At 34.6% G+C, this 27,866-nt stretch overlaps 1 protein-coding gene across 11 annotated transcripts in view; it reads right to left on the bottom strand.

Annotated features, from left to right (window-relative positions):
• The window catches only part of WRN (WRN RecQ like helicase), a 123,751-nt gene that overhangs the window by 78,599 nt on the left and 17,286 nt on the right, over window positions 1–27,866 (bottom strand). For 8 of the 11 annotated variants that reach the window (XR_006520832.2, XR_006520834.2, XM_070499634.1 and 5 more), the window contains exons 2-10: window positions 22,924–23,100; window positions 18,910–19,017; window positions 18,156–18,268; window positions 14,743–14,888; window positions 14,110–14,258; window positions 12,790–12,939; window positions 11,495–11,564; window positions 5,375–5,489; window positions 1,090–1,507 (exon numbers count right to left, since the gene is read on the bottom strand). Coding sequence is in view for 9 of the 11 variants with exons in the window: in XM_070499634.1 (XP_070355735.1) it covers window positions 1,090–1,507; window positions 5,375–5,489; window positions 11,495–11,564; window positions 12,790–12,939; window positions 14,110–14,258; window positions 14,743–14,888; window positions 18,156–18,268; window positions 18,910–19,005 (1,257 nt within the window). In the remaining 2 variants the exon portion in view is untranslated. Of the gene's footprint in view, window positions 1–1,089; window positions 1,508–5,374; window positions 5,490–11,494; window positions 11,565–12,789; window positions 12,940–14,109; window positions 14,259–14,742; window positions 14,889–18,155; window positions 18,269–18,631; window positions 18,697–18,909; window positions 19,018–22,923; window positions 23,101–27,866 lie in introns of those variants that run through there. The other 3 variants (XM_070499637.1, XM_070499631.1, XM_070499636.1) reach the window with 3 other exon arrangements.

Here is a 27,866-nt window from a genome sequence, read left to right on the forward strand (position 1 = left end):
GCAAAAGATATTTCCCCAAAGGGGAATCTGTCTTAGAAGTGGTTGGTATGAGAATAGTTTGAAAACAACTTTAAAACAAAATGCATTTATACACTGATAGAAGTGATTGCTAACACAGTTACCAAACATAGACAATTTTTTAAACACTGAGACTTTGAGCGCCATTAGAAAACTGAGGAGGAAATAACCCTAATAAATGACTTGCAAATCTAATTTTAAAAAGTTACTGCAAAAGAAAATGCATAAAATTCTACCAAATATGGGCACTCTAGGTAATTTTTTTAACTGATGAACAACAATTATGTGATAAAAGTATACAGCTATATGATATCTCTTTTTATGATGTGTCTTTATAATAAAAGAAACACAATAATTCCTCTAACACAACTTCACTGTTTCAAAAACTACGCATAACTTAGCCAGGAGAAAAACATAATTTCACAACTTAATTGAATCAGAACATAATAATTAGAAATCTAAACATGAAGTTGAGAATATGGAATATTTAACAATAATCTATTAAGAAAAAAACATGGATTGGTGACTCTCCAGATGACAGAAAAGGTTAGAGTCAAGCAAAAAACATCAGTTTATTAGAAACCCTCTCACAATAACAAGTAGAGAAAACCCATATGAGGGAATAAAAATACTCCCCAAAATCAGGTTTGGGAGAGTAAGCACTAGAAGGTATGTCGGGAATCCACAAAAAGCAGAGATACCTGTTATGTAAAAAGCAAGAAAAAAGCTAAAATAGCAAATTACAACAAATACGTATTGACACTATAAAATCTTCCCACTATAAGACTATACGATGCTGCTTATTATACTAAGTAAGGAGCAGTAAACTATGGGTCACAAGCCAAATCCAGCCTGCTTTTTGTCTTTGTAAACAAAGTTTTAACGAAATGTAGACAGGTTTATTTGTTTACATTTGTCTATAGTTGTTTTCACACTAAATTGGCAGAACTGAGTAGTTACAACAGAGACTGTGTGGTCTGAAAGCCTAAAATATTTACTATCTGCCCCTTTACAGAAAAAAATCTGCCAACCCCTAATAGTGAATGAAATTGTTTTCTCTTGATTTAGTACCTCAGGAGATTTGTAAGTAACATCACTAAGATTTTTTTCCTGAGCCTGCTGTTCCAAAATTTGGAGTTCATATTCTGTGATATCTAATGACATAATTCTTTCTGTTTCCTCTTTCAACTTATTGGCTTCTAGTTCATCTTCAAATTCATCGTCTTTTCTTTTCACTTCATTTCCAAGTACATTTTCTCCATCATTTTTAATGAAATTATCCAGTGTTGTGTCCCATGTCTCATCTTTAACTTCAGTAAAAATTTTATGTTCTCTAATTTGTTTCTGTAGTACTCCACCAGCAGTCGGGTCTCCCAATGGTAGTAAGTTAGAATTGCCGCTAGGCTTCAATTCGGTCTCGGTAGAACCAAATATCATCTTCCTCAATGAATCGAGATTTTCTGAAATATCCTTCAACAGTACAGAAACCCTATAAAAATTTTAAGAGAGGCTAATTCAATTTTAATTGCATTACAATTTTAATTAACTATAAGGACAAGTTTTAATGCATTTTAAACAAGTAGAAGCTTTCTAAACTGACTTTCACTTAAAGGACACATTGGATTAAAGCTGCTCTTCATTCCCTAATTCCCCCATATGTGAATAGCTTGTGAGCTCCTGTCTAGTACAGTAAGGCACTTCTGCATTCAACAGTTGACATGTATGCTTACTAAGCATTAGCAGTGTTTGGTCCCAAAGTAACTGCTTATACCAGTTATACTCTTTATGGTAATCAAATTAAATGTAAATCAAGTCAACGATAAATGACCACCAAAAAAAAAAAAACTATTTCATTGGATTCTAAGTTGAACACGTGGACTTTCCAAATTTCCTTTTTAAATAAAAAGTTCTATCTGATTAACTATAGTCAAAAGAACTATAAAAGTTTGGAGGGAAAATCTGAAAAACTCCTAGGACTCTGCATTCAGATTGCTTCAAGTGTCTTAAGTTTTCACTCCTGTATTTTAAACAAAATGAAACTAGAAATTGTAGATGATATATTCCGGGTGTGCTTTAAACAAGAAACACTCAGAACTCCAAGCAGCAGGCCTATAATGCATGAAAAAGCCATTATGTTATCAAAAGATTAGGAACCAAATATACATTAATATGTTAAGTCAAAAGAACGTTTTTAGGATCCCATGTTTTACCTAACTTTTTCAATTTACTGATCAATTACCAGTCCCAATACATAAGAGTATTTATGTTTTAATTCAAAAATGATGCTATTTTGCATCTTCAAAAACCTCAAAACTAAACATATTCTTTGGAATAGAAAAACAATCTTCCCATCAGTGGACAAATATAACAAGCAAGAAAACATGGAAAAGACGTATATGAATCTATATGAATAAATATGAACTCAACTCCTTAATTACATTTACTAATATAACATTTGCAAGTCTTAAGTGTACATGCATGCACCCACGTAACCAAAGTCCTTATTAAAATATGGAACATTACAATCCCTCCAGAAAGTTCCCTCCTTTCCTTTCTCAGTCAACCTTTGTCCCTGGAGCACTTCTGTTATTTATTTTAAATCAGTGATTCTATTAGATATCTAGTATGCAGCTTGTACTTTATATGACTTAGTGATTTTAAATGGCTATACTATAACCAAACCTGGTTAACTGCAAAGGAAAACCACCACTGGAGTGTAAAATGAGGCACACTATCTTATTTGTTGGTTAGATGCCTTATTAAAGCAATTTTTAGTTACTTCATAAAAGTGGAAATTAGAGGGAGAAAAGGGAATATGAAGAGCAAAGAGACATTTTACTATTTAACTAATGCTTTTGTTTAGCTCTTCTAATTTTTGTATTAAAATCAATAGTTAATAGAATCTGACATGACTTTTTAAGTTTTATATTTTGATGATTCAAATAAAAATTTGATCATTCATGGAAATAAACTATCAAAAATGCTGAGTTGTTTCATGAGTTATTTCCATAGTAAAAATAGCACCATTAACAGCACTCCAAAGTTGGATTCAAGCTTAAGATGACAAAGTCTACATCAACACAAACAAAATCAAAAGGAAAATTAAGTTCAAAACCTAAAAACTCACTAATTCTAACACTCTAAAATTTTTTACATCTTATAAAGAATGTTTAGCATTACACACAGGTATTCAAATATAAGAACAACAGGCAAAACTCATTTTATTGCACTTCACTTTACTGTACTTCACAGATACTATGTTTTTCATAAGTCCCTTCACCAGCAAAAAGATTACCATGCATTGAAGGTGCAGATGATGGTTAGCATTTTTTTAGCAATAAAGTATTTTTTAATTAAGGTATGCACTTTGTTTTACAGACATAAAGCTATTGCATACTTAACAGACTACAGAATAGTGTAAACATAACTTTTATGTGCACTGGGAAACCAAAAAATTCATGGGACTCACTTTATTGCAATAATACCTTACTGCCACAGTCTAGAACCGATCCCACAATATCCCCAAGGTATGCCAAAATACTTTAGTAGAAACAGATACGTGACACAGTTTACTTGTTAAATGCATGAGGAATGCTGCCACATATAAACACAGCAACAGTGACATACAGATTGACTGACAAGACTACAAGGGCTCATTTATCCTGTGCTAACATCAGAAAATGACACGTTTCATGTAAGATAACAATTTACCCTAACAAATATCAAAGGCCGTCCTGCCTTCTTCAATAAGGCATAGTGTACTTTTCCTTCTTTCTTAGGATTGTTATTATGCATATTAGTAGCCTGCAGACAGTCTCCGCACCCAGCAGAATGTCAAGTACATGACGGCAATGCAACAGATATGCACTGAGTTTAAATCAATGACTAAGTCATACTGTATAATTCAATACCCTCCAGATCCACTGAAGCAGAAAGCTGTTCCCTGCAGTAACAAACCACAAACCACTCTATTTTAAGAGTTCTTAGTTCTAATTCTTACAGTTTGTCCACTCCACAGACTGCCAGCTGTAACTTCCAGCTGTTGTCATGTGCATACCATTCCTCATCCATACCTGGTTTTCATTTTAACTGGATATCCAAGCTAGTAAAACTGTATCTATAAATGAAAAGCAAACATGTTCTGAATGTGGCCTCATGCACTCCACTGGAATTCACTGAGCTTGAATTCATGCTGACGGCACATATTTTGGCTGTTCAGAGGCCTTTTTGGTCCCCTCTGGTTCTGAAGTGTAATCTAGATAAGTCAGGTATTACTGTAGACTTGTTACAAAGAATCTAAAATAAGAGATTTAACTAGTTGTTGTTTTGACACTAAAACTTTACAAGATTTATCTTTACTAAAAATATATCTAGTATTTCCTATTCTCAAATTTTAAGAAAACCTATTTAGCTTTGGTGTTACAAAGCAAAGCATTAAGCATATGCAATTTACATTCAGTAGATACTTTAATTGCTAGAACAAAGATCTGAAATGCATGTACACATCACATAAATGGTGATTTTTCTTCTTTCATGAAGGGAAAAATGTAAAAATGAATAGGAAATGGCTTTACTGGTAACCCTTCCCCATTGTCTTCCAGAAATTCTCAGTTACATAAAAACTACTAAAAGAAATGGCTAGGAGGAAAAATGACTCTGAAAAAGAGCTAAATTTCTTTATCATATTTTGAAATCTCTCAATCAAAATGTATCACAAATTGCATCCAAAAAAGAATACAGTAACATCACATTTTGTCAGAATCAGAATTCTATTTCAACTAACTGCTTCACATTTCTACAAAGTATTTTTGCCTCAAAATTATATTACCACATCGTAATCATTCTCTGTTCAAGAGCATTCCTGCTTTTAGAAGAAGTAATTACACAGCACCAGTAGTCCAACGTCTATTAATCCAAATATCTCAAGTTATCTAGTGCTTTAGCTATAAAAAGATCTTTAAAAGCTGAATGCCTCTTGTTCTAATTGTCTACTGATGTCTAAAAGTTGCTTTTATTTGTAGATTTCAAGTGACCAAACTATAAATATAATTAAAGGATAGATGCCCATAAACAGACAGAAAAACACAACTTTGAATCTTAAATATTTTACTTCATGTGGACTTATGAATTTTATTTTACTGGGTTTCATAAAACATCCTATAGAGCAGACAGAAAAGTCTTAAAATGTTTGATGCACAATTTAACAACTGGAAGATATTTCTCAAATTTATATGTCAGTCTGTGTGCACGTATTCAAGCAAATTTATTTGAGTCTACCCTAACAAACAGTAATTTTTCATATATAGGAAAATGCACTAAGAAGCAACAGAATCGATAAAAACAGATAAGATTTAACCTCTGTGGATTTTCCAACTTTCTGAAAGTGTCAGGAAGACGCTTAGCCAGATCCATCATCTCCTCGGAGATTGAAGTCAACTGTTTCCTCATGTCACCAAAAAGAAGTTCCTCCTCTGGAAAAATAGAATCAATATTAGTTTTCAAACCACAAAGCAGAAATATTTATTTAGCCATTTATTTAAACAGCATTAGGGCTCACATGTTCATTTTCTTTCTTTAAATGAATTCCAACAAAAAGACTTCCTTATCCTATACCCAAATCACCTCAGTCACTTTACTTCCCTTTCAAATTTCGCTATTTAAATTTTAGAGTAAATTCCAAGTGATGTGCATTCATACATATTACAACCCAGTGGTTATCAACCTAGGCAGAAAAGAAAGTAGAAATGAGACTCTGAACTCATCTGCCACCATTTCAAAATCAGAAATCAATGCAACACCATGTGGGCTGCTACTTATTAAATACAGTTTCTTAAACATAACTCTACCCAATAGCCATTCTTCATTGCCCTCATTGCCAGTCATCACCCAAATAAAATGCAAGTCTTTCTAATCAGTGAGCACCTTCCAAACTCTCAACTTCATTCTGTCTGGTACACCATTCTCCACCAACACCACAAAACCTGCCTTCCTTTCCCAAACCCCTCCCCTGCTCAGAATTTCTTACTCTTCATCAACACTCCTCTCGTCCTTTAAAAAGTCCAGCTCCTCTGAAGCATATAACGTAGGATTACACCACCTGTTATTCCTGATTGCTGCAGTTATCCCGTGATCTCAAAATCACATCCTTTCGGTGTACCCACAACATGACTAACAAAAATGTACAACTGAAATCTCACAAGGTTGTAATCTATCATAACATTAATAAAAAAAAAAAATCACATCCTTTCATTCATTGAAGGCTTTAGCACCCAGTTCACTGTCTTTCCCGTCACTACTACTCTTGTGATAACTCCTAGTGATTTCAACATTCACAGAGATGCTCCAGCTAAAAGTGTGGCCTTTTCAGTGCCTTGATCTCTCCATTTCCAACAATATTCTCCTCAGCTGACCTGAGCCACCCATTCCCATAGTCATACCCTTGACTTTATAATCGCCAAAAGTCACCACTCTTCCAAACTCCAATTGTAGGCATTACGCCCTCTGAACATCAGCATGCTTGCCCCAATATAATTCTTGCACACTCTCAGAACTAAATCCAGACTCACCACCTTTTCCTTACCCATTATCCTTCCCACTCCCTCTCCCCACCATGTCTTACTTTCTTTTCTCACCCATATTGTAGTAATCATTCCCTTCTGTGGACTCTCAACTCTTTTGCTCCTTCCTCTCTCCATGGGACTTACCTGACAAAACCCCCATTCTAATTAAACCAAGCTTTTTTACCAACTTGATGCCTACACTCGAGCAGTTGAATATAGCTGAAAATAAAACACAACTTCAATGACTCACTTCACTTTGCTTTAAATTCATGACACAGATCTCAAATGAACCCTCAGTAATCACTGTTAATTATTCTACATTTCCCACTTTCCCACTCTCAAGATGACTATTTCACAGCTATTTCTTTCTCTCCAGGCCTCCAACATCTGCTTGTCCCTCCTTTCACTCAGAGAACAACTTCACCTTTTATTTCACTAAGAAAACAGAAACAAGAAGAAGAGAACTATCTCATTTTCCGACCCCCAATCTGCTAATTAGTCTGTATTCATATCCCTCTTCTCATTTACAGCAAAATTCCTTGAAAGAGGTATCCATTCTCACTGTCTTAATTTTCTACTCCCATTTTCTCCTAAACTGATGCCAAGTAAGCTTCCATCCCACCAAAACAGCAGACCTGCTTTGGAAAGGTTACCAATGGCCTCCATACTGTCAAATCTAATTGTTAATTCTAGCCCTCATCTCACTCCAACCCTCAGAGGTATTTAAAATAGTTGGTAACTTCCTCCTGCTTAAAATATTTTCTTCACTTATCTTCAGAACACCACTTCTCCTGTATTTTCTCCATCATGACTGCCCCTTCTCAGTCCTCTCGGCTGCACTCTCCTCATCTTCCTGACTGCTGGTGTGCTCTTGATGTCAGTAATTGGGCCTCTTCTCTTCTGTACTCCATTCACTCCTTATTTTATCTCATCCAGTTTCACTGTTTTAACTACCGTCTGTATGCTGACGATTCCCAGTTATATTTTCAACCTCTACCTTTCCCCTAAACTACAGAATCACATTCCCAACTAATCGATCTTCTTAAATATCGACAACCATCTAAAATTTAGTATGTCTAAAACTGAAATCTAGATTTTTCTCACCAAAACCTGCTCTTCCCATAATTCTTCCAATGTAACTGGCCTTTCCATTCACTCAGCTGATCCAACCAAATTATCTTGGTTGTTACCCCCTATGGAGAATTCACTCGCAAATCTTTCACAATATATACCTTGAAAATATATACACAGTCTGCCACTTCTCACCTCCTCTATTGCTACCAGCCTAGTCTGAACAGTTACCATCTCTTGCCTGGAGACTGCAAGAGTCTCCTAACTGACTTGCCTGCCTCAACACCCGCCCTCCGATAGCAGCCAGAAAAATCCTCGTAAAATAAAAATTTAATCCTGTCATTCTCCTGTTCCAAATCCTGTAAACGCTTCCCATCACTCATCATTGTATTTATTTTAGTTACTAAAATATTAAGTCAGAATCACAGCCTATAAGGCCCTAAACGATCTGGCCCAAGCTACCTTTTTAGTTTCATTTTCCTACTACTTTCGCCCTTACTCATTTCACTTCAGTTCTACTCGTGTCCCTCAGACAAGGCAGGCAGCCACCCTCAGAGGCTCTGCTCTTTCCTTCCCCTGTGCCGGCTGGGTTCTCCCCTCGGATGTCCGCAGGGCTCATTCCCTCACTTCAGTCAACTGAAGTGAAGAGGCTTGGTCTGTTTTGTTTAGTGCATTTTCCCCAGCAACTGGAACAGTGCCTGATCATAATAAACACTCAACAAATATGTTGTATGAATAAATGAATATTCCCTTTCCAAACCAAGCTTCTAAAAAAAGTTGTTTACACATGCTTTCTCACATTCCTTAGCTCTAACTTAGTCCTCTATTCATGTTAATATGATTTCCACCCACATCATTCCACTACTCCACTCTTGCTATGGTTATAGCACCTTCATGTTACTGAAGCCAATGGACCCTTTTCTGTTTTATAGCACACACTCCAAATGACCACTCTCTCCTCGAAACACCCTTTTGTCACCCAGTACACTTTTGCTGTAGTGGAGAGTTATAGATGATTGCCTCACTGCCAAATCCAATGATTAATTGTAAGTCCTCAGTTTCTCAAACTCTCAGCAGAATTTAAAACAGTTGATAACATCCTCCTACTTAAAACATCTTCTTCACTTCGCCTTCTGCAAACCACACCTCCTAATTTCCTTCTATGCCTATGGCAACTCCTCTGGTGTCCCCTCCTCTATGCAAACATTAAATACTACGAGTTCCTCAAGATTCTAAGCCCCAATTCTTTATCTCTAACTCCCAATTCTTTAATTCACACTGTCAACTGAGTTACAGGCTGTAAATCTCAGTGCCCACTGGCCACCTCCACTTTGCGATCTCACAGGCTGCCTTCCTTTAACATATCTAAAGTCAACTGCATGACTCCTTATCTCCAAATCTTGCTGCTCCTCTTCAATGTTTTTCATCCCTGCTGCTCACGCCAACAACACAGGAATGATCTTTCACGCATGGCTCTCATCATCACATCAAATTCTACTGCTCTGTTAAATGTATTTTGAATCTATCCACTTCTCTCCATCCTCAATACAACCAACCAAGCAAGGTCACCACCATCTCTCACTTGAATTACTGGCACAACCTCCTAACAGGTCTTCCTACTGTGATCCTTGCCTCCTACCATCCATCTTCTGCTCTACAGCCCAAGTTATTATTATTATTTTTAATGTAATTCATGTCACCCTTGTGTTTAAAACACTCAACAGCTCTGAGGAGGTAAGGTAAACCCTTAACACGGCCCTATCTGCTTTCCTTTTTCCGCTTCTCCTTCATGCCTCACCCTGTCATCTTCAATAGTTCACCAAACTGAACTACTTTCAATAGTCTATTGATACCATGATTTCGCTTACCTCTGAAACTCTGCACGTCTATTTCTTGCGCCTACGACACTTTCCCTGTATTCTTCAGCTAGCTAACTCCTGCTCATATGTCAGGTCTTGCCTTAAACATCAGTTTCTCCAGAAAATATTCTCTAATAGCGAGAAGTGTGTGTTAGATGTCTCTCCTATGTGCCAACAGAAGCATCTTGTTCTCTCACATCGTAACACTCATCTCCCTACCTTGCAGCTGCCTTTTTTGTTCATCTATATCCCATAAAACTGTAGGTTTCTCTCCAAGGACACAGATTATGTCTGTCTTGTTTAGTACTGTATTCTCAAACTGTAAAGCACTCAACAACATTTAATAAGTGAATAAATACATATTTAACTACTATATCATTTAGTGCTTATTAGCTACCTAATATTTTAACAGTGAGAAACAATGTGCAAATATTCTTTTATTTTCTGATGTTCTAATCTACTTTTATCCCTTAATAGGAAGAAAAAAAACACATTCTTACAATGCAAATCAAAAGTGGTCATTTGAAAATATCACCTGGGTATCCACCAGAGAAATTCAAGAAAGGGGAGGCTGAATCCTCTGGCTTAATAAAGGGAAGGAAGTTAGGGAGGGAGAGAAAAAAAGGAATGGTAATCTTAGTTAAAATTCCCTGGGATCCTAGTCAAGTTACTTCTCTTCGGATAGCACAATATACTTACACAGACAATGTAGCAGAGGATAAAAGTGAGGATCAAAGAATGTAGTATTGCAGTGACAGGTACACAGACACCATGACTTCAGTACTGACTTATAAATATATGTTACTTCAGTGAGAAATACCTTAAATATTCATCGGAAGCATTTTAATCAGACAAAATTGCAGGAGTAACCTACAAGCAATTCTGCAAACTACAAAATCAGAAAATCATGAATCTCCTCTTTTGAATTTAATTCTAATGTGAGTTAAACAAGTTCTTATAATGTTCTGTAGGTCAGCTTCAAAAACATATCATTTCCCTCAGTTACTCAGGATAATTTCTAGTCACGGCACCTTTGGCTACAGGGAGTGAGCAGGCACTCATTAGAAGTGGCTTTCCAGGGAGAGAAAGAAGTATAAGAAATCTTCTACCTTAAAATATAAAGGAGGGTAGTACACCAGACAGCATATGGATCCCTTCTCAATGACAATTATAAAGGATATTATATAATTTTATATGAGGAAGTCATCCATATTTTTAAGTTTATTTAGCAAAATCACCTAATTTAATTAACATCTTAACAAACACAATTATTTAAAATCTCCAAAAGGAAGCTATAAGAATAGTAATAACAACTCTATACAGACCAATATAGGTGCTTTGAATATTGTGTCCTTTTTCGTGCTCATGACTATTCTATTAAATAGATATTATGCTATCACCCACATTGCAAACATGGGCAAACAGGTAAATTCCAGGTCACAGAGCTGGGATTCCACCACTGGTCTATGTGACACAAAAGCCTCTGTTCTTCCACTCTACTATGTAGGTCTGCTACCACTAATCTATCAAGATATCTTAGAAAGGCACTGAAGATGAATGAAGTGGTCATCGTTTTTGGAGAAAAACAGCAGAGTTACCCTACCCTGGAGAAAATTTAGAAATTTAAACCAGGGTACTATAAAGAATCTTACATACTTTAAATTTTTGTAGCAAGGATGTATAATCTCCAGACAGGGGGACAGTTGGCTGTATCATTGATGTTATCAAAGCCACAAAGACCCAACTCTAGAAGCCTAATGAACAGCGAAGCTACAAAATAAAAGCAGTAAGTCTTGCTTCGCCAAAAGTTACATGCCTGAAACCCTAAGCTTTGGCCAAATCGATCTTACACTAATGTCAAAACTGCCCAGACACTCAAGAAGTTGTAACAGTACTAAAGACTTCGCACATGTGTGAATACTGTCTTTTGGGAGATGAACCTCACAAAAGAGCAAATTCAAATTTTACTTTTAGATCATAACATACCTCTATTTATAGCAAACATTTGCACAGCATCACCCAAAATTTCTAATTTTTGGTAAATAATGAAACCAGCCTATAGAAAAACAGAAAAATGAAGAGTATATTAAAGATAACAAAAATAAAACTCTACGTCCCATCTTTACAAAAACTCAATGAATCCCAAAGCACCCAAAAAGCTGAATTCAACCTATTATGTTATACAAAGATCTAAATGTCTTCATTTACTCACCACGCCAATTACAAGAATAGAGAAAGTAAATGATCTATGCCTTAAAATAAAAGTTTAAGTTTTCAACTTTTAACATCAAATATTATAAGCAGGTATCCAAACCAAACAACTTACAAATGGAATCTAAGAAAATATAATCAAGTAAGAGAAATCTGTTTTGACTACAGATATCCACTCCCCATATCTCACGAAATCAGCTGACAATGTCAGTGTATAAAGAGTCTTCCTTCTAGGTTTACTATTAACAGAAACAATCAAGTCACACTAATTTTTAATGGATAAAACTGCTACAGAACTCATGTTAGTTCTCAACAAGTTTTAAGATTTCTTTAAACAGAACATAAAGGAAAATTATCATACTATTTCCCGACAAAACTGCATTTTTTTATGTTTATAAATAAAAGGAGTTTCTATTCCTAAAAATAGACGCAAAAAAGGAAACAAGAAATTCATCTACAAATGCAAGTATGAATATGAATTAGGGAAAAATAAATCCACTGGGACACAAAACATATTTCTTGGGGGAAAAAACCCAATAGTGCTATATATAAAGATAAACCCATATTTCACTATAAACATGAAAATACATCTGACTAACAGCAGTGGAAAGCTAAATTTGGAGGCAATTTTCCTAAATTTTTACCACATTTAAATATAAATATAAGAAATAAGGCCAGCTTCAATATAGAAACTGCCTTGTAATTATTTTTATTCTGAAGTTGCTTATAAATCATAAATATCATCAATACCATTTGTGCTTGCTCAGTCTGGGCTTATTAGCCTTTCATGTTTTCAGAGAACTCACATTTTGTACATACAAATTGGACATTATTTTGGCTTCATGACAATAAAAATAACTACCATTGAACAAACAATCTACTGATTGGTACTTCCTAATTAATATTGAGAATTAACAATTTCAATAAATGTCTCCGTAAGCATTCTTAACGTCAAACTGATTTAAAATATTTTAGTTGAGTTTGTGCCACTACCACAATAAAATTTTTCTAAAGTAATTTATTATAAGGTTTAAAAAATACATCATAGTCTAAAGATCTCTGGTACATACATAAGCATCCGTGGCTGCATACAGTTTCTGATCCTCAGTGAGAGGAAAATTATTCCAATCACTACAGCGGACAGACTTGTCTTTCAGAAGCTGTTTACCGAAGAGGTGTTTAACCAAACCATTGAGGCTCCAGATCTCTGCACATTTCAGCTGGAAGTAATGAAAAATCAACATAGCAAAAATCATTTCCTTCTATTTTCAGATATTCCTAAATATCACCAAATGACCATGCAAAGTAAAGCTGGAAATGTTATACCAAAATACAAGGCAGAGACAGTCCTTAATAAACTTCCAGTCACTAAAAACCTCATTTGCAGTACACATTATAAGAAGTTAATTCTGAGATCAAGATGTTGTGGTGTACATATACATGGAATACTACTCAGCCACAAAAAAAAGATGGAATCTTGCCATTTGCCACAACATGGATGGACCTTGAGGGTATTATGCTAAGTGTAATGAGTTGGATGGAGAAAGACAAATACTGTACAATTTCACTCATGTGCAAGATAAAAAAAAACATGACAAAACAAAAACAAACACACAGATACAGAGGACAGATTAGAAGATATCAGAGGGGAAGAAGGTGGGGAGAGGGCAAAATGGGTAAAGGGGGCCAACTGTATGGTGATGAATGGAAACCAGATTTTGGTGGTGAGCACGCTGTAGTATATAGAGAAGTTGAATTATGATGTCGTACACATGAAACCTAAATAATTTCATAAACCAATGTTAGCTCAATAAAAAAATTAAAATTAAAAGAAAATTTTTAATTCTGGAATTTCCCCAATGTAGGTACTAAAATTCTTGGAAAGTATTATTCATGGAAAAAAGTTGAATAGTTTGGTAGGCTTTCTACTTCCCAGCCAAAGAATACTTGGCTAAACATGAGAATTTAACTTAATGACTACATTAATAAAATACGTGAAACATAGGCAATGGAATTGATGGTCAAATTTCCACTAAGAGCATCTTACCACAGGGGCGGCACTAGGCTCTCCCTTAAAAAGAAAAGTATTGATATAAATGGATGAAAGAGATAAACTTAAAATACAATATTTAAATTTGCAAATATATGAAATAAAGTGAAATAGTACTAAATATGGGGGGGCTGCTTGCTTAAAGAAATTATTTGCTAAGGCAATGGATTAGAACTGAAGGTTTTCATCATGGAACACTCATTTGGGAATTCTCTATTGTCACAAAAACATTATACAGCTTAAATTCTTTTTTCAAAAAATCTAACATTCACATAGAAGCAACATTCTGTGAAGCACAAATTTACCTTGTTTATGAAAATAATATATGTACCACATTTACCTTTTCATTTGCAACATCTGTCAGCTCCACAAAACTCTTCAATTTGATGTCAAAGTCACGTAGAAGTTTCCACTGATCCCCTTCAATTCCTACACCTACTTTTTTAATTGCTTTGTTTTCAAGCAACATTTTTAATCCCTGAGGAAAAACTATAACATTTTATTATTATTTCCATAGGTCCTATCAAGTATGATGGATTTATTTCTACTTCCTATATATTCTATGTTTATATTTAAATTTATGTTTATATTAAGTTTAAAGTCAGAAACACACTCACCTTGAGTATTTCTTTTCTTCCCTAAAGCAAAAGACCCGACTGATAAATGACAAGAAAAACAAGTAGTTTGAATGTCACCTCTCCTAACACTAACGGTACATTCCTGGTCTTTTTGCCTCTCTAAACTTCAGTTCTTTACTCTCTAACACAGGATGAATATCAATGCCTGACAGAGATGTTGTGAAAATTAAATAAAACAGGGATATGAGTGAATCAGGCATAACATAAATACTTAAACAAACGGAAGGTGATGAGAGAAGTGCTAGCTAATTCAAGAGATTAATTTTATAGGGATAAAGTTGACATAATACAATTCTCTACCATATAAAAATGGAACAAAGAAAAGAGATACAAACCTGACATTGAAGAAATATGAAACAAGTAACATTTGCTCTCTGACACACACAACTGAATTAGTGCAACTCTGCCCAGTTTCTGTTTATTATATATTGGTGGCCATTCCATGTCAAATCCCACCACATCTCCATCAGACAGACTCAAGCTAAAGGGGGGGGGAATAGTACAAATTAATTACATTAAAATTTTAACTTCTGCATACCTAACGACATCATTCAAAAAGTTAAGAGAAGCCATAGGTGGTAGAAGATATCTATGATACATATAACTCATAACGAATAGACAGAAAATATTAAAAATTCCTTGAAAAATCATAAGAAAGACAATTGAGTGAAAAAATGGAGAAAAATAACATAACATATAAACAGGCAATTCCCAAAAGGAAATCTATATGGTCAATAAATCCAAATAAATATGGAAAGACACGAAATCTCACTAGAAATCAGAAAAGTGGAAATTAAATTTATACAACTTCATACCTATCTGACCAGCAAAAATTCAAGCCTCACAACATCAAGTGTGGAGAAGAATATCTACCACTGGGACCACTCACATAGTGGTGAATGTTTAAGGTGGTAAAACCCTCTTGGAGATAGCTCTGACAATATCTGGCTGAAGGGGTACAAACACTACAACCTGGAGCGCTTTTCTCACAAATACGTCAAACTCTCATATGTGCACAACCAGGCAGAAATGCTTAAGAATGGTCACTGCAACACCATTCCTACTGGCAAAAATGGAAACAAACTGTATTTCCATCAACAAAAGAATGGATAAATTGTGGTATATTGAAACAATGGAATATTATATAAAGGTTAAACGAGAACTACATATACCAAAAAGAAAAATTCTCAAAAACATAAAATATTGAGTGAAAAAGACAAGTGGCAGAATACACACATAGTTTGATAGCATTTTTTAAAGTTTTTAAATCAGCAAAATAATGGTATGTATTTTGGGATATAAAATTATGAATATTATAGAAAACAGGTGAGGGAATGCTAAACACTGCACTCATGATAGAAGTCATCTGACAGAGCTGCAGAGGGAGAATCAGAAAGGGCAGACGGGGCTTCAGCTGTATTTTACTGTTTCATTTCTTAATAAAGCTTTGAAGAAAATGAATATTAAGATTTAATAAAGCTAGGTGGGAGGAATACGGGTGCTTGTTACATACATTATTATTGTTTTTATTTGCCTATTTCACAATTTTTAAAAATTAAAAATGTGTTTTAAAAATTTTTTAAAACTCAACTTCTACTTTGGGCCAAGACGGATTAATAGTGATCAGAGATACATTTCCTCCATGAACAAATAGAAAAGTGGACAAAATATATAAAGTTCCAGACACTGGACAACAGGCAGTACAGACCTATGCTCTCTGAGGGAAGGGAAACAAAGAAGAGCCTCACTGCTGCCCCAGCTTTCTGCCTGGAACACTCCCCAGACAGCAGAACAGGGAGCAGAACCCAAAGTAGAGCGCTGAGCTGGGGAGACAGGGTTCAAGCCAGAGAGGCTGAGGCAAAAGTTGTGGGTAGAGTTCTGGAGAGGAGGGAGGCAGGCAAGAAAGGACATGCAAGCACTGAGTGAACCTATGAGGCCGGACAAAGAACAACGAGGGAACCATAAGCTGAACAAGTCCTAGGGCCTACACAAAGTAAGGGGCAGTAAAGTTCTGAAAAGTCAGAGTAGAGATTTTTGCGGATCACCTGGGGCAGTCAGCAAAATAAGCGTCAAACTGTAGAGCTGATCTTAGGTAACTTAACTGCCCGACAGAGCAATGCTCCTTTCTCGGTAGGAAGACAACAAAATCTAACATTCAACAAGGTAAAAGCACAATGTCCAATCAGAAACAGCCAGCTAAGAAAAAACAGGAACATGTGACCCATAACCAGGACAAAACTCAATTAATAGAAAAAATAACTAGAATAATGGAAGTAAGACAAAGACATTAAAACAGCTATTATAAACATGCTGAATATGTTCAAAGACTTAAAAGAAAATATGAATACGATAAGAGCCAAAAGGAAGATATTTTTAAAGAGAAACAAATGGAACTTCTAGAGGTAAAAAATACAATAAAATTAAAAATTCATAGGATGGGGTAACAGCGGATCAGACACTACAGAAGAAAAAAAAAGTGAACTTACAGACACAGCAAAACAAACTATTCAAACTGAAGCAGAGAGAAAAAAGAATGAAAGAAAAACAAGAAGACCCAAACGAAAGTGAGCCTCACGACCAATGACACAGTCATTAAGCAATCTAACTTACGTGTGTACTGAGTGTGCCAGGAGAAAAGAGTAACAGAATGAGAGAAAAAAATTTGAAGATATTTTTTAAATTTGATGAGACTATAAACCCACAGATCCAAAAAGCTCAGTGAAGCCCCAAGCAGGATAAACACAAACCACACTACACAAAGGCATATCATAATCAAATCGTTGAAAACTGGCGATAGCCAAAATCTTTAAAGTGGTCAGAGAAGATAGAAAAAAAACCTGCCTGCCTTTCATAAACCACACGGAATTCATCAAAACTACATTCTTCAAACCACTTATGCTTATTGCCTTCAGATATGACATACTATGGCATGGTCAAAGGTAAGATGGTGGAGTTAATAATCATAAATAACAGAACCCACCTCCTCTGCAGGAAAAATTTAAATGTATATAATGAGACCCAACAGTGGCCAGACAACTACAACGGCAGTGAGGACCCCTGAATGCTTTCTAGAATACATCTCACCAGGAGATCATTAATAGGTAGCTTAACTTATTTATCTCTGCTTCTATTAACCCAATGTGTAACAGTTTAAAAAAAAAAAGAACAAGTATAACAACTTCCAAGAAGATCTGAGTGAATTCCCTACTACTTCTCCTTATAAAATGCTTCAAGAGTCTTAGATTGCATTATTGCAGAGTCCTAAGTTAACAAGGCAATTTTTAAAAATATTAGCAGTCATCTTTGATGTTCTTTTTAAGGATCATTTGCTATAGTTATTGCTGACTAAATGCAACAGAGCCAATCGCAACCATTACTCAATATTACTATGTCGGTATTTTTAACGAAATATAAAGGGGAACCTGAAGTTGCATAATTCTTGCGGGTTTTTTCCTAGATTGGTGAAATATAATGTGTTCAGTAATTCTATATATAACATCTAAAAAAGTTAGCTGAAGCAATAGAAAGGCTTATGAATGAACAAACAGGTACATTACAAACATAATTCAGTGATTTCAAGTTTTTATTTAAAAAGTAGAATTAGAATTTACTGATATTCTACATGTAGAAATAATTCTTTACTGAATACATCTCGACTGTAAAACTCAATACACTTATAGATATTACCGTAACGGTTATCTTCAAAGGGTGCAAACTCAAATGAAACCAGGAAATTCAAATCTCTTACCTAATATCTTCTGATAGGAAAGAACAATCACTAGCTTCATAACTGTACACAATGGATCCAGTGAATTCTAAGAAGGGAAGGTCATCTTCAAAAACACTCTTCTGACTAGATGCCTTAAGTTAAAGAAAATTCCAAAAAGCCACAAAGAAAGTGCACATTAAATAAAACATGTTCATTGAAATAATAAAGTTCACTGAAGCATTAGAAGTATAAATCGAAGTTTTATCAACTAATGCTTTATAGACTAACGGAGTCATAAGGACAATTTACAAAGATAAAGCTACCCATTTTTAAATTATTTCCTAAGAAGTTTATTTGCAAGCTTCTAATCTTATTTTCATAAAAGCATTTATTTTATTAATTTTTTCCTGTAATTATATTAGTGTTCTAGGTGTAATAATGTTGCCTTAAAATGCTAAAGACTGGTTGGTAGATCTTAAATCTATGAGGACTTAAAAATAATTATAAAAACTCACCAAAGTAAATACTGTTCTAAATTATTATCTGAATTGCAACAAACTAGTAAGGTCAACCACGCAAACTAGATAAAAAAGGGAAAGCACAGAGTAAGAATTCTCATTTTGTAAACCAAATTAAAATTTAATCCCATTCACCCACTCAATGACTAGATTCTGGGTCATTCACACAACAGCAGCTCTAACTTACCTAACGACCTGAAGTGAGGATTGACTCATTTTACAGTCAAATTTACATTAGATTTCCCATTTGAAAGGATAACTGACGAACTGCATACCTTTCTTTCTTCTACAGCACATCTCTTACTAGGCATAGACATCCATTCAGGAAGTCTCCGCTTCGGTGGAGATGTTTTCAACTTTTTTTCATTCATCTTTAAAAGGTTCTAGTTGCAAAATCCAAAAAAACAATTACTTTGTGAATAAACACAGTACAATCTTTGAAATAAAACTCAGAGATGAGCCTGTCGATACGTCTGAAGAACTAAACATACATTCTTAAAGTAAGTTATGGCATCTAGGCACAAGAATAGGTTATCAGAGCAGGAATCGTAAAAGAAAGGGAAACAGACACAACATTCTAGATCTAATAACTATACATTTAGCATTCCTTCTTTTTAAAATAAGTAAGCCAGTGTAATTGAGTTCTAAGGTTCTAGCAGTTTTTGATCCTTTCAAAGAATAATCTGTATCTCATTAACAATGAGAATCCTTGGGTATATAAATTGTTATAAATGTTTAACATCTTTAATTTTCTTATTACCTGTCCTAAGATCTAAGTACACTCAGCAAACAGTGGGATTTGTTCACAAATCTACTTGAAGAAGAATTTTGAGACAGATAACAGCTTTTCTCTATTAAGGTTTTTTTATTACACTCTTGGCCCAGCAAGTGAACAAGCTTCCCTAAGAATAAGAGTTTCATAGAGGATATTTTTTAAGACTCTGTTACTAGCTTTAAGTGCTCTTCTCAGTGCAAACCAAACTTCAAGAATGGTTACAGAAAACACAATGAATAAGAGAACCATGACATACTCTTTTTGTTAGTGGTAGAATGGATCCATACCTTCAGGTGAGTTAACATACGAAATTGAATAGCCTCAAATTCTTAATAAAATTTTTCAAGCCCCAAGCTTAGTTCCTATTATCTCAAATTTACAGTAAAAGGGCAGCAGTGTTGAATATCCACCTGAAGACTCTTATGATGAAACATGGTTAATGTGAAATAACCAAAGCAACTACTTATCATTCAGGGATAGCCTGTTATCCCTATTGACATTCAGCAATATAACTCTGAAGAAATTAAACAATAAATTTGGCAAGTATCTATTTTAATGGCTCATTTTTCCAAACATAAACCCCCGAAACTGCAAATATTGATAATTAATGGAAGAAAATTTTAAAAGATTACTTTAGCAAACAAATTTTCCATATAGAACAAACTCCACCACTCTTATGCATTGGGAAGGAAAGGGTTAACAGTGGGCTAGTAACTCATTCTCCCTACTGAGGATCCTAATAAACATGCTAATGACCTCAAAGCAGATGGTAGCCTGGTACACCTATCAATGTGTATTTACTAGCAGAAAAATACCAAAGAGTACCTATCCAGAAAATGTTAGCAAGATATAGCTTAACTATCTAGATTGCTAACTGTAAATAAGTCTGGCACTATGGTGTATTAATTTATGGCTGGAAAATGGGGGGTAGTGAAGTAAGCTGTGTAATTAAGAGAATTCAAAACAGGGGCCAGCCCAGCGGCATAGTGGTTAACTTCACATGCTCCACTTTGTGGCCCAGGGTTTGCAGGTTCAGATCTCAGACATGGACCTATGTACTGCTTGTCATGCCATGCTGTGGTGGTGTCCCACATACAAAACAGAGAAAGAGTAGCACAGATGTTAGCTCAGCAACAGTCTTCCTCAAGCAAAAAGAGGAAGACTGGCAGTAGATGTTAGCTCAAGGCCAATCTTCCTTACCAAAAACAAAAAAGAGAGAGAATATAAAACAGAGGAATTTTAAAACCAAAACAACTTTCTTCCTTTGTGCAATTTCTCTTTTTTTTACACACATTGCTTAAAACTATTCTGTTAGTCCAAAACCATAACATGGCCTAATGCAGAAGAAAAGCACAATTTTGGAACCTGTGTCTGACAGTTTGGGGTTCCTCCAAATAAAAAAATATTCCATCTGCACTTGATGCTTGCCTGTATTCTCTGAATCATTAGCAAAGTCTGGCACTATGTAAGATCTCTGATTCACTGAATCAAAATTGACAACTCAAGTCCCTGGTGTCACCACCTGCATTATATGTAAGAAGATAAAATATGTAAAATATACATGCTTTATTTACTATAAAGCATTTTACAAATGTTCATGGTTATTAATGAGTTCATAGTTGCCACAAATTCAAAACCCTTGACAGGAGAATCAAAAGCTAATCCCAAAGTGTGTATATATAGAGAGAGAGAGTCTATTCTTAATGTTAAAATATATTTTTATAGAACTGGAAAACAAGTTTTTGCAATACACAGAGTACATCATTTATTTGCAAAACTGCCAGAAAATTGAAGTTTCTACAAATAATATACAACTCTATAAAAATAACTATAAAATTTTGGAATTTTGTAATTCATTTATACTGTCAAAACAGAAATAAATTTCAATAATTTATCTACAGCCACCTATAATACTAAAATCATTTTAATTTGAAACGTCTAATTTTTAGATGTAAATGTTCTCTTTTGCTTACAAAATTCTTTCTAAATGTTTCCAGGCAAAGAATTTGAAAGTAAAGTTGTTTACAAACCCAATATCCTTGTCAAATTTACTTACACCTTGGTACAGATAAAAAGCACACCGAAAATCAAAGTTGTGGAATAATTTTCAATAGGAAATTCTTCAACATACTTCAGGATTTTAATCATTAATCAGTTAAAGGTTATTCTTGGAAGTGATCCAAGTCATTGAATAATAGAATATTTTATGTATACATTTAGCTGTTATGTTGTTGAATATGAACAACTTTGACACATCTTTTTCTAAAATCAAGTTTTTCATCATTTCATAATGGTTCATGTTGTACCATTAAAGGATCTTAAATTCCTCTTTGAAATAAATAATGTATTTTGATTTCCTTTGATTTGGACTTCCCTGGAATCATCTTGCCTATCCATCCACCACTATCTGCCACTTTTCAACCTTGATCACTTTTTTAAAGGCTGTCTTGAAACAACACACACCTGGGACTTTTGTTGTTGTTTGTTTTTCTGGTTTTTGTTTTGAATAGCCCAATTTGAACATGTCTTTCTTTCAATAGGGAAATTCATCTCATTCACAGTCAGTGTAAGAACTTGAGTTTTCCCTTTCATCTTACTTTGATTAGTATTTATCTTACTTTCTTCAGTTTCCTCTTATTCTTTTCTATTTTTTTCAGACTGGGTGAAATTATCATTCATACTCTTTTTTCCCTTTGTCACTGTTAAAATTTCACTTTTTTCCCATCCTACTATTACAGTGCTATCTAAGCAAAATAATAAAATTATACCTCCTCCCCACCCAGACCCTACATTTGCACTACCCTCTACCCAGCAAGGCAAAACTCTTAGAACGTTTTTACTTCTCCACCCTTCTAACGACGGTTTTTTGCTGATGCGGTTTCAGTTACAGCCTGTCAATTTTCTTAGTATTGTTCTTCTATTTCAAGAATTCTTACTGTTTTCTAAACATTATGTTACAAATTTCATCATCCATTTAAATATAAATGTGTAGACAAACTTAAACACCTATGTAAACGTATATATGGCTTACTATAGTTTCCTCTGCCCTCCATCTTACCCTATATCGCATCTCTGTTCTGACTATTGTTTGTTTAGAGGACTTTCTTCAACTGTTTTCTTCAGGTAGAACACGGAGATAATAAACTCTGATTCCCTGCATATGTGAAAATGTATTTTTCAAATAGATAGGAGAACAGTGTGTTGGCTGAGTGAAACAATCTCTTAGCAGTTCGTAGATGTTCTCTTACAGTCTTTACCTTTTTTTATTGGTCCTGAGCTAACATCTGTTGCCAATCTTTTTTCTTTCTTCTTCTCCCCAAAGCACCCCCGGTACATAGCTGTACAACAAATACCTATTTGGTTATCAGCCATATTTTTCTACGACAACAATTCTATTGAGCATTTTATTTGGGGAATTATGTTTTATTCCTTTCTCACCCTCCAATTTTCCTTTTCCACAGTTTTCAGTTCTTTTGTTAATACATTTCCTGTTGAATCCACTGATAATACTTACCAGGACTTTAAGTTCTTTTTTGTTTAGAAATTATTTTTTATCAAGGGTGACACTATTCAGCTTATTGAGTTTGATAACTGCTGATTTTCCTCACATCCGTGATGATTCTTGATTGTCCACTTCATTTATAAATGAAGATCTACCCCAGGAGTTGACAACATTTTCTAGTTCACGGCACTGTCAGAAAATGAAAATATTTTTATGGCATACTGGGAAGGGGATCGGCAAGTGTGAATATAAAATTCTGTAAAACTTTTATAACTTCTTTATAAAATTAAAATTTTCAAACCTTTTAAATAAAGTTGAAGTTGTTTAGATGCACATGACTGTTCTGTGTCAGGTTTATGTCTAAAATGGCTACACACGACTCCCGAGACCTTTTAACAACATTTTCTTAACGCAGTAACCATCACAAGGAAGCTTTGTTAGCACAAGTGACAGCAAACGGCAAAAGAGGAGGCTTCGCTCCAAGGCACTGAAAACTCCTTTTTCACCATTAGCCAGCATTCCAATAATTCAATCTTTTTAAAATTGTGCCTCAAAGGTGCTAAAATTCTTTAAATCTAATAGCTCCTCCTTTTCTTCTACTGAGAGATGTGCTAATTTCTTTTGATGATGTAAATAAGCATTCAAAACGAATTTTTTATATAAGCATTTCAATATCATGCTACAGCTCTGTCTCAGCACACGGTGACTCTGTCCTACTAGTATTAACTCTTCTTTAGGATTCAAATAACACCAATTACACATCACTTCTAAAACTATTTTAACTTCACTCTCCAAAACCAAAATTTTACTCTGAATCCATAAATTTTGTCAGTACACGGTTAATATATTTTCCGTATGATCATCGCACTTTTGATTAAGCTCATTCAAGTGCTCAAAATGTCAATTAAGAATACCATTTTTTGAAGCCAATAACTACACCTCAACAAACCTGTAAGAATTATTCACATAGAATAATTTGAAATTTTCCTTTTAGCTTATAAATCTTCCATTGGACCATCAACACTCTTCAGTAATGAAATGACTAATCACATTTCTTCACCTAAAGCTAAAAAGAAGGCACTGTAGAGGCTTGGATTTCACTAGGTTCACCATTTTTATGACATCATTTAATGTGGAATTCAGAACTACAGGCAAATTTTAATAAACAAGAGCTTCTCTGTGAATAAGACAACACAGTACTTGGCATATCAGGCTTTTTTATATATATTGAACTTAACGTAAAGCCTTTATACCCTCCTGTTATTACCAGTCCCAAACTTCCAGTTTCCATAATATCTTATATGTTTCAAATTATTCATTGTTTACTTTGCATATTTCATCCCCAGTTGGTTTTGGAACTTCTTTGCCAAGCAGTAACTCCCTTCTCGGTGTTTCTCTTCAAGGATTCTACACAGCCTCCTAACTGAGGACAAGTACCAGTATTTACGGATTCAGATCTGCCATGAACACCTTTTTCATTGAGTCTTCTGGATTAGTGTTCTGTCTTTAACAAATTCGCAACATATCTTCTAACAGAATAGTCGAAAATGGCAACTTTTCCATCCACATCCTTTGCCTCGCTGGTCCCAAACATAGTGTTCCACACAGGCAGGAAAAAAGAGCTGATTTGGTAAAATAGTGAGATATCTGGGCTTTATTAGTTGTGTGATCCTGTAACCAGTTTCTTGAACTCAATCCGATGATCACTTGTATCAATCTCTTAAAAGAACTTTGTTCTTATTTTGTGCTCAAAGATACTTTCAAAAGTTCAAATCTTTTTTTAGTAAAATAGATGTTTTTGAAAAGGTACCAGAGTATTTTGTTTGACACCCCTATTTCATTTGATTTAGGCTGAAAAATGAAGAACTATGGGAATATCACATTCTATTCTGAGATAATCTTTATTGACTAATTATTGATTAAATATTTACTATTATGTTAACTCAAGAATCAGACTACTTTCCAGCTTTAATCAATAAATTAGACATTATAGTGGGAAAGTAAATATCTGTAGAAATTAAATCTATTTGAATATAAAGTACTTAAAATACTGTAGGTCTTTAATTTTAATGGGAAAAGTTTTTTGTGAATTTTTAGCTTGTCCGAATTCTTATATGAATATTTTTTAACAAATCTTATCCAAAAAAATTTTTTAATTAAGAAGACTAAATAAAAACTGAGTGTAGTGAAATATTTATTTTCATTGAGTTTAATAATAAAAAAATTTAAACTTAACAAATACACTTCCAGGTAATCAAAAATATCTTTTAAATGAGTTTCTGAAGTTATGAAGGCCTATATTTCCCTTATTGAATCAACTCAATTGCATATGTTCAATTATTAATTATTTTTAGATAGAAGCACTAGTTAAATGCTAAAAACAAATGTACTATGAAATTCTATCAAAATCAAGGTTTGACAAATTGTCACATCAAAAGCCCATAATAAATAATAATTAAAAATTAAATAACAAGAAAATTAACAAAATTAATTGTATTCTATTAGAAAAAACTAAATATCATGAAATAATCATTAGCTAACAATCATGATCTTTTCTACGTTAGCAGTAAAATTACGAAAATTAAGACAAATACAATTGAAAGCATTTTATGTACACGAACACACCTATCTTTCCCAATGATTAAATAACATACATAGACACAATTAAAGTAATAATTAGATAGGAAATTATTTAACAGGAAAGTCAGGAGAAAGTACTACCTGATTCAGCCATAAAATAACTCTTTCTGACCATGTTTATTATGCACAGCCACACATGTTCTGAACTCAAGCAGTTTACAAAAGGATCTTCTTCATGAAGGAAGTTCAAATATAATTTTACCTATTATAAATCTTTGAATGTTTTATTAAATGCTTTATACATTTGAAAATTATAAAAAATATGCAGCCATCAAAACCTCGCATTACCTATAACCCATAGCACTATGCTGCAGCCCAAACTGGAAACCACTAACTCTGCCGCAGCTAACTCTTACCAATAGTCACCATGCGCCCAGTGTCGCCAGACTTCCCAATTTTTCAAAAGAAGACAAAGAATTGGATGTTACAATGCAATCTTCCACTTGATATCAATTTCCAAGACCACTCTGCAGGCCAAAATTTGGCCTGAAGCCCTCTCAGTTTACAACCTCTGCTGCAAACAGATCGATACTAGCAGCTGGTGTGGGCGTCCCCAGGAATTTTAAAAGTCAATACCCTTTCACCAATCATTCTTTGAGTGAAATACTTGGGTTCATTTTTGTAGCTACTCTACAGAATGACTGGTGGCAAAAGAGCAGGAATATGCTAACAAATGGAGCTCCCTGAAGAGGCACACACAGGACACAGGGTGGTGGGCGGGAGCACCTACTTAATTAGCGGAGTAAGAAGTGAATTATCCTAAGGATGGAGCAATTCTCCTTTTCACCCCCATGTCTGAGTCTACTGTACCAACTCACACTGGCCTGCAGCATTACTCCGCTTTTCTCTGTGGCATCAAAAATCACGCTGGGAGCGCCCACAGAAAACCATTCACTTGCCTGTGCTGCAGAATCATGAGAAAACCTATGAACCCAGAGTGGGTGGGGCGCTGGCCCAGTTCTTCCAACCCATCAACTACGAGTATCAAACATATGCTTTCACAGTCAAATGATTAAAAGGACTTGTTTGATGGTCTAGTGTGAAAATTAATGTGTCTAACCAGAGCCTAGGAAGAGAAGCCATCTTCTCTTCATGAAGGCAGTCTAAGGATTTTCACGCAATATCAAAATTTCCCTCAAAATACTTCTCCAGGTTTCAAACCACTTTACACATAGTTTCATTTTTAAGAATTAATCTTACAAAAATAATCAGCATTCATGGGGCCAGCTCAGTGGCATAGTGGTTAAGTTTGCATGCTCTGCTTCAGTGGCCTGGGTTTTGCAGGTTTGGATGCCAGGCACGGACCTACACACCACTCATCAAGCCATGCTGGGGCAGCATCCTACATACAAAACAGAGGAAGACTGGCAACAGAAGTTAGCTCAGAGCCAATCTTCCTCAACAAAAAACAAAAACAAAACACAGCATTCCTCAGAAAGATTTATATACAAAGATAGTCATCCTTCATATGTATAACAGTATTTAAAATATTATATAATGCAACATATATTTATAATAATAAATAGTTGAGAACAGCTTACATATCCAACAATGGAAAAATGATTAAATAATAAATTATGGTACAGACATAAAATAGAACACTATGCAGTCATTAAAAACATGTTCTTATAATTTATCAAGTGAAAAAAGCAGGTGAGACTCTAATTTTATAAAATAAATGTGTGTGTATTTGTGTATGTGTGTATACATATATACATATTAGATATTTTTAAAGGTCGGGCATAATGTATACCAAAATATTAGTGGTTATCCCATGACTGCAGATAGTTTTTTAAATTTTTTTCTTTATACTTTTCTAGATGTTCCAAATGTTCTATAAGAACATGTGTTACTTTTAGCCATCAAGAGGGAAAATATGCCAATAAAAGAGGGAGAGTTTTATTTAAATGAACAATCAAGGCTATATTTTTTTATACTATAGAACAGGAAGAGTCAGCAAACTTTTTCTCTAAAGGGTCAGACAGCAAATATTCTGGGCTTCATGGGCAGATTGTCTCTGTCACAACTACTGAGGTCTGCCGTTGTGACACAAATGCCATAAACAATAAAGAAGCACGGCTATGCTCCAATAAAACTTTATAGACGATAAAATCTGAATTTATACAAATCTCAGGAAATATTCTTATTTTTTTCAGCCACTTAAGAACATAAAAACCATTTCACTCACAGTACAAAAACAAGCAGTAAGTCAAATGCATCCCGCCAGCCAGTTTGCCAACTCCTGCCATAGAACACAGACAAAATGCTCTAAGACTAGAAAATGTCCAATGCTGCTATTAACAACTGTAGCTATT

Source organism: Equus asinus, chromosome 27 (assembly GCF_041296235.1).
Source record: "Equus asinus isolate D_3611 breed Donkey chromosome 27, EquAss-T2T_v2, whole genome shotgun sequence".
Lineage (NCBI taxonomy): Eukaryota > Metazoa > Chordata > Mammalia > Perissodactyla > Equidae > Equus > Equus asinus.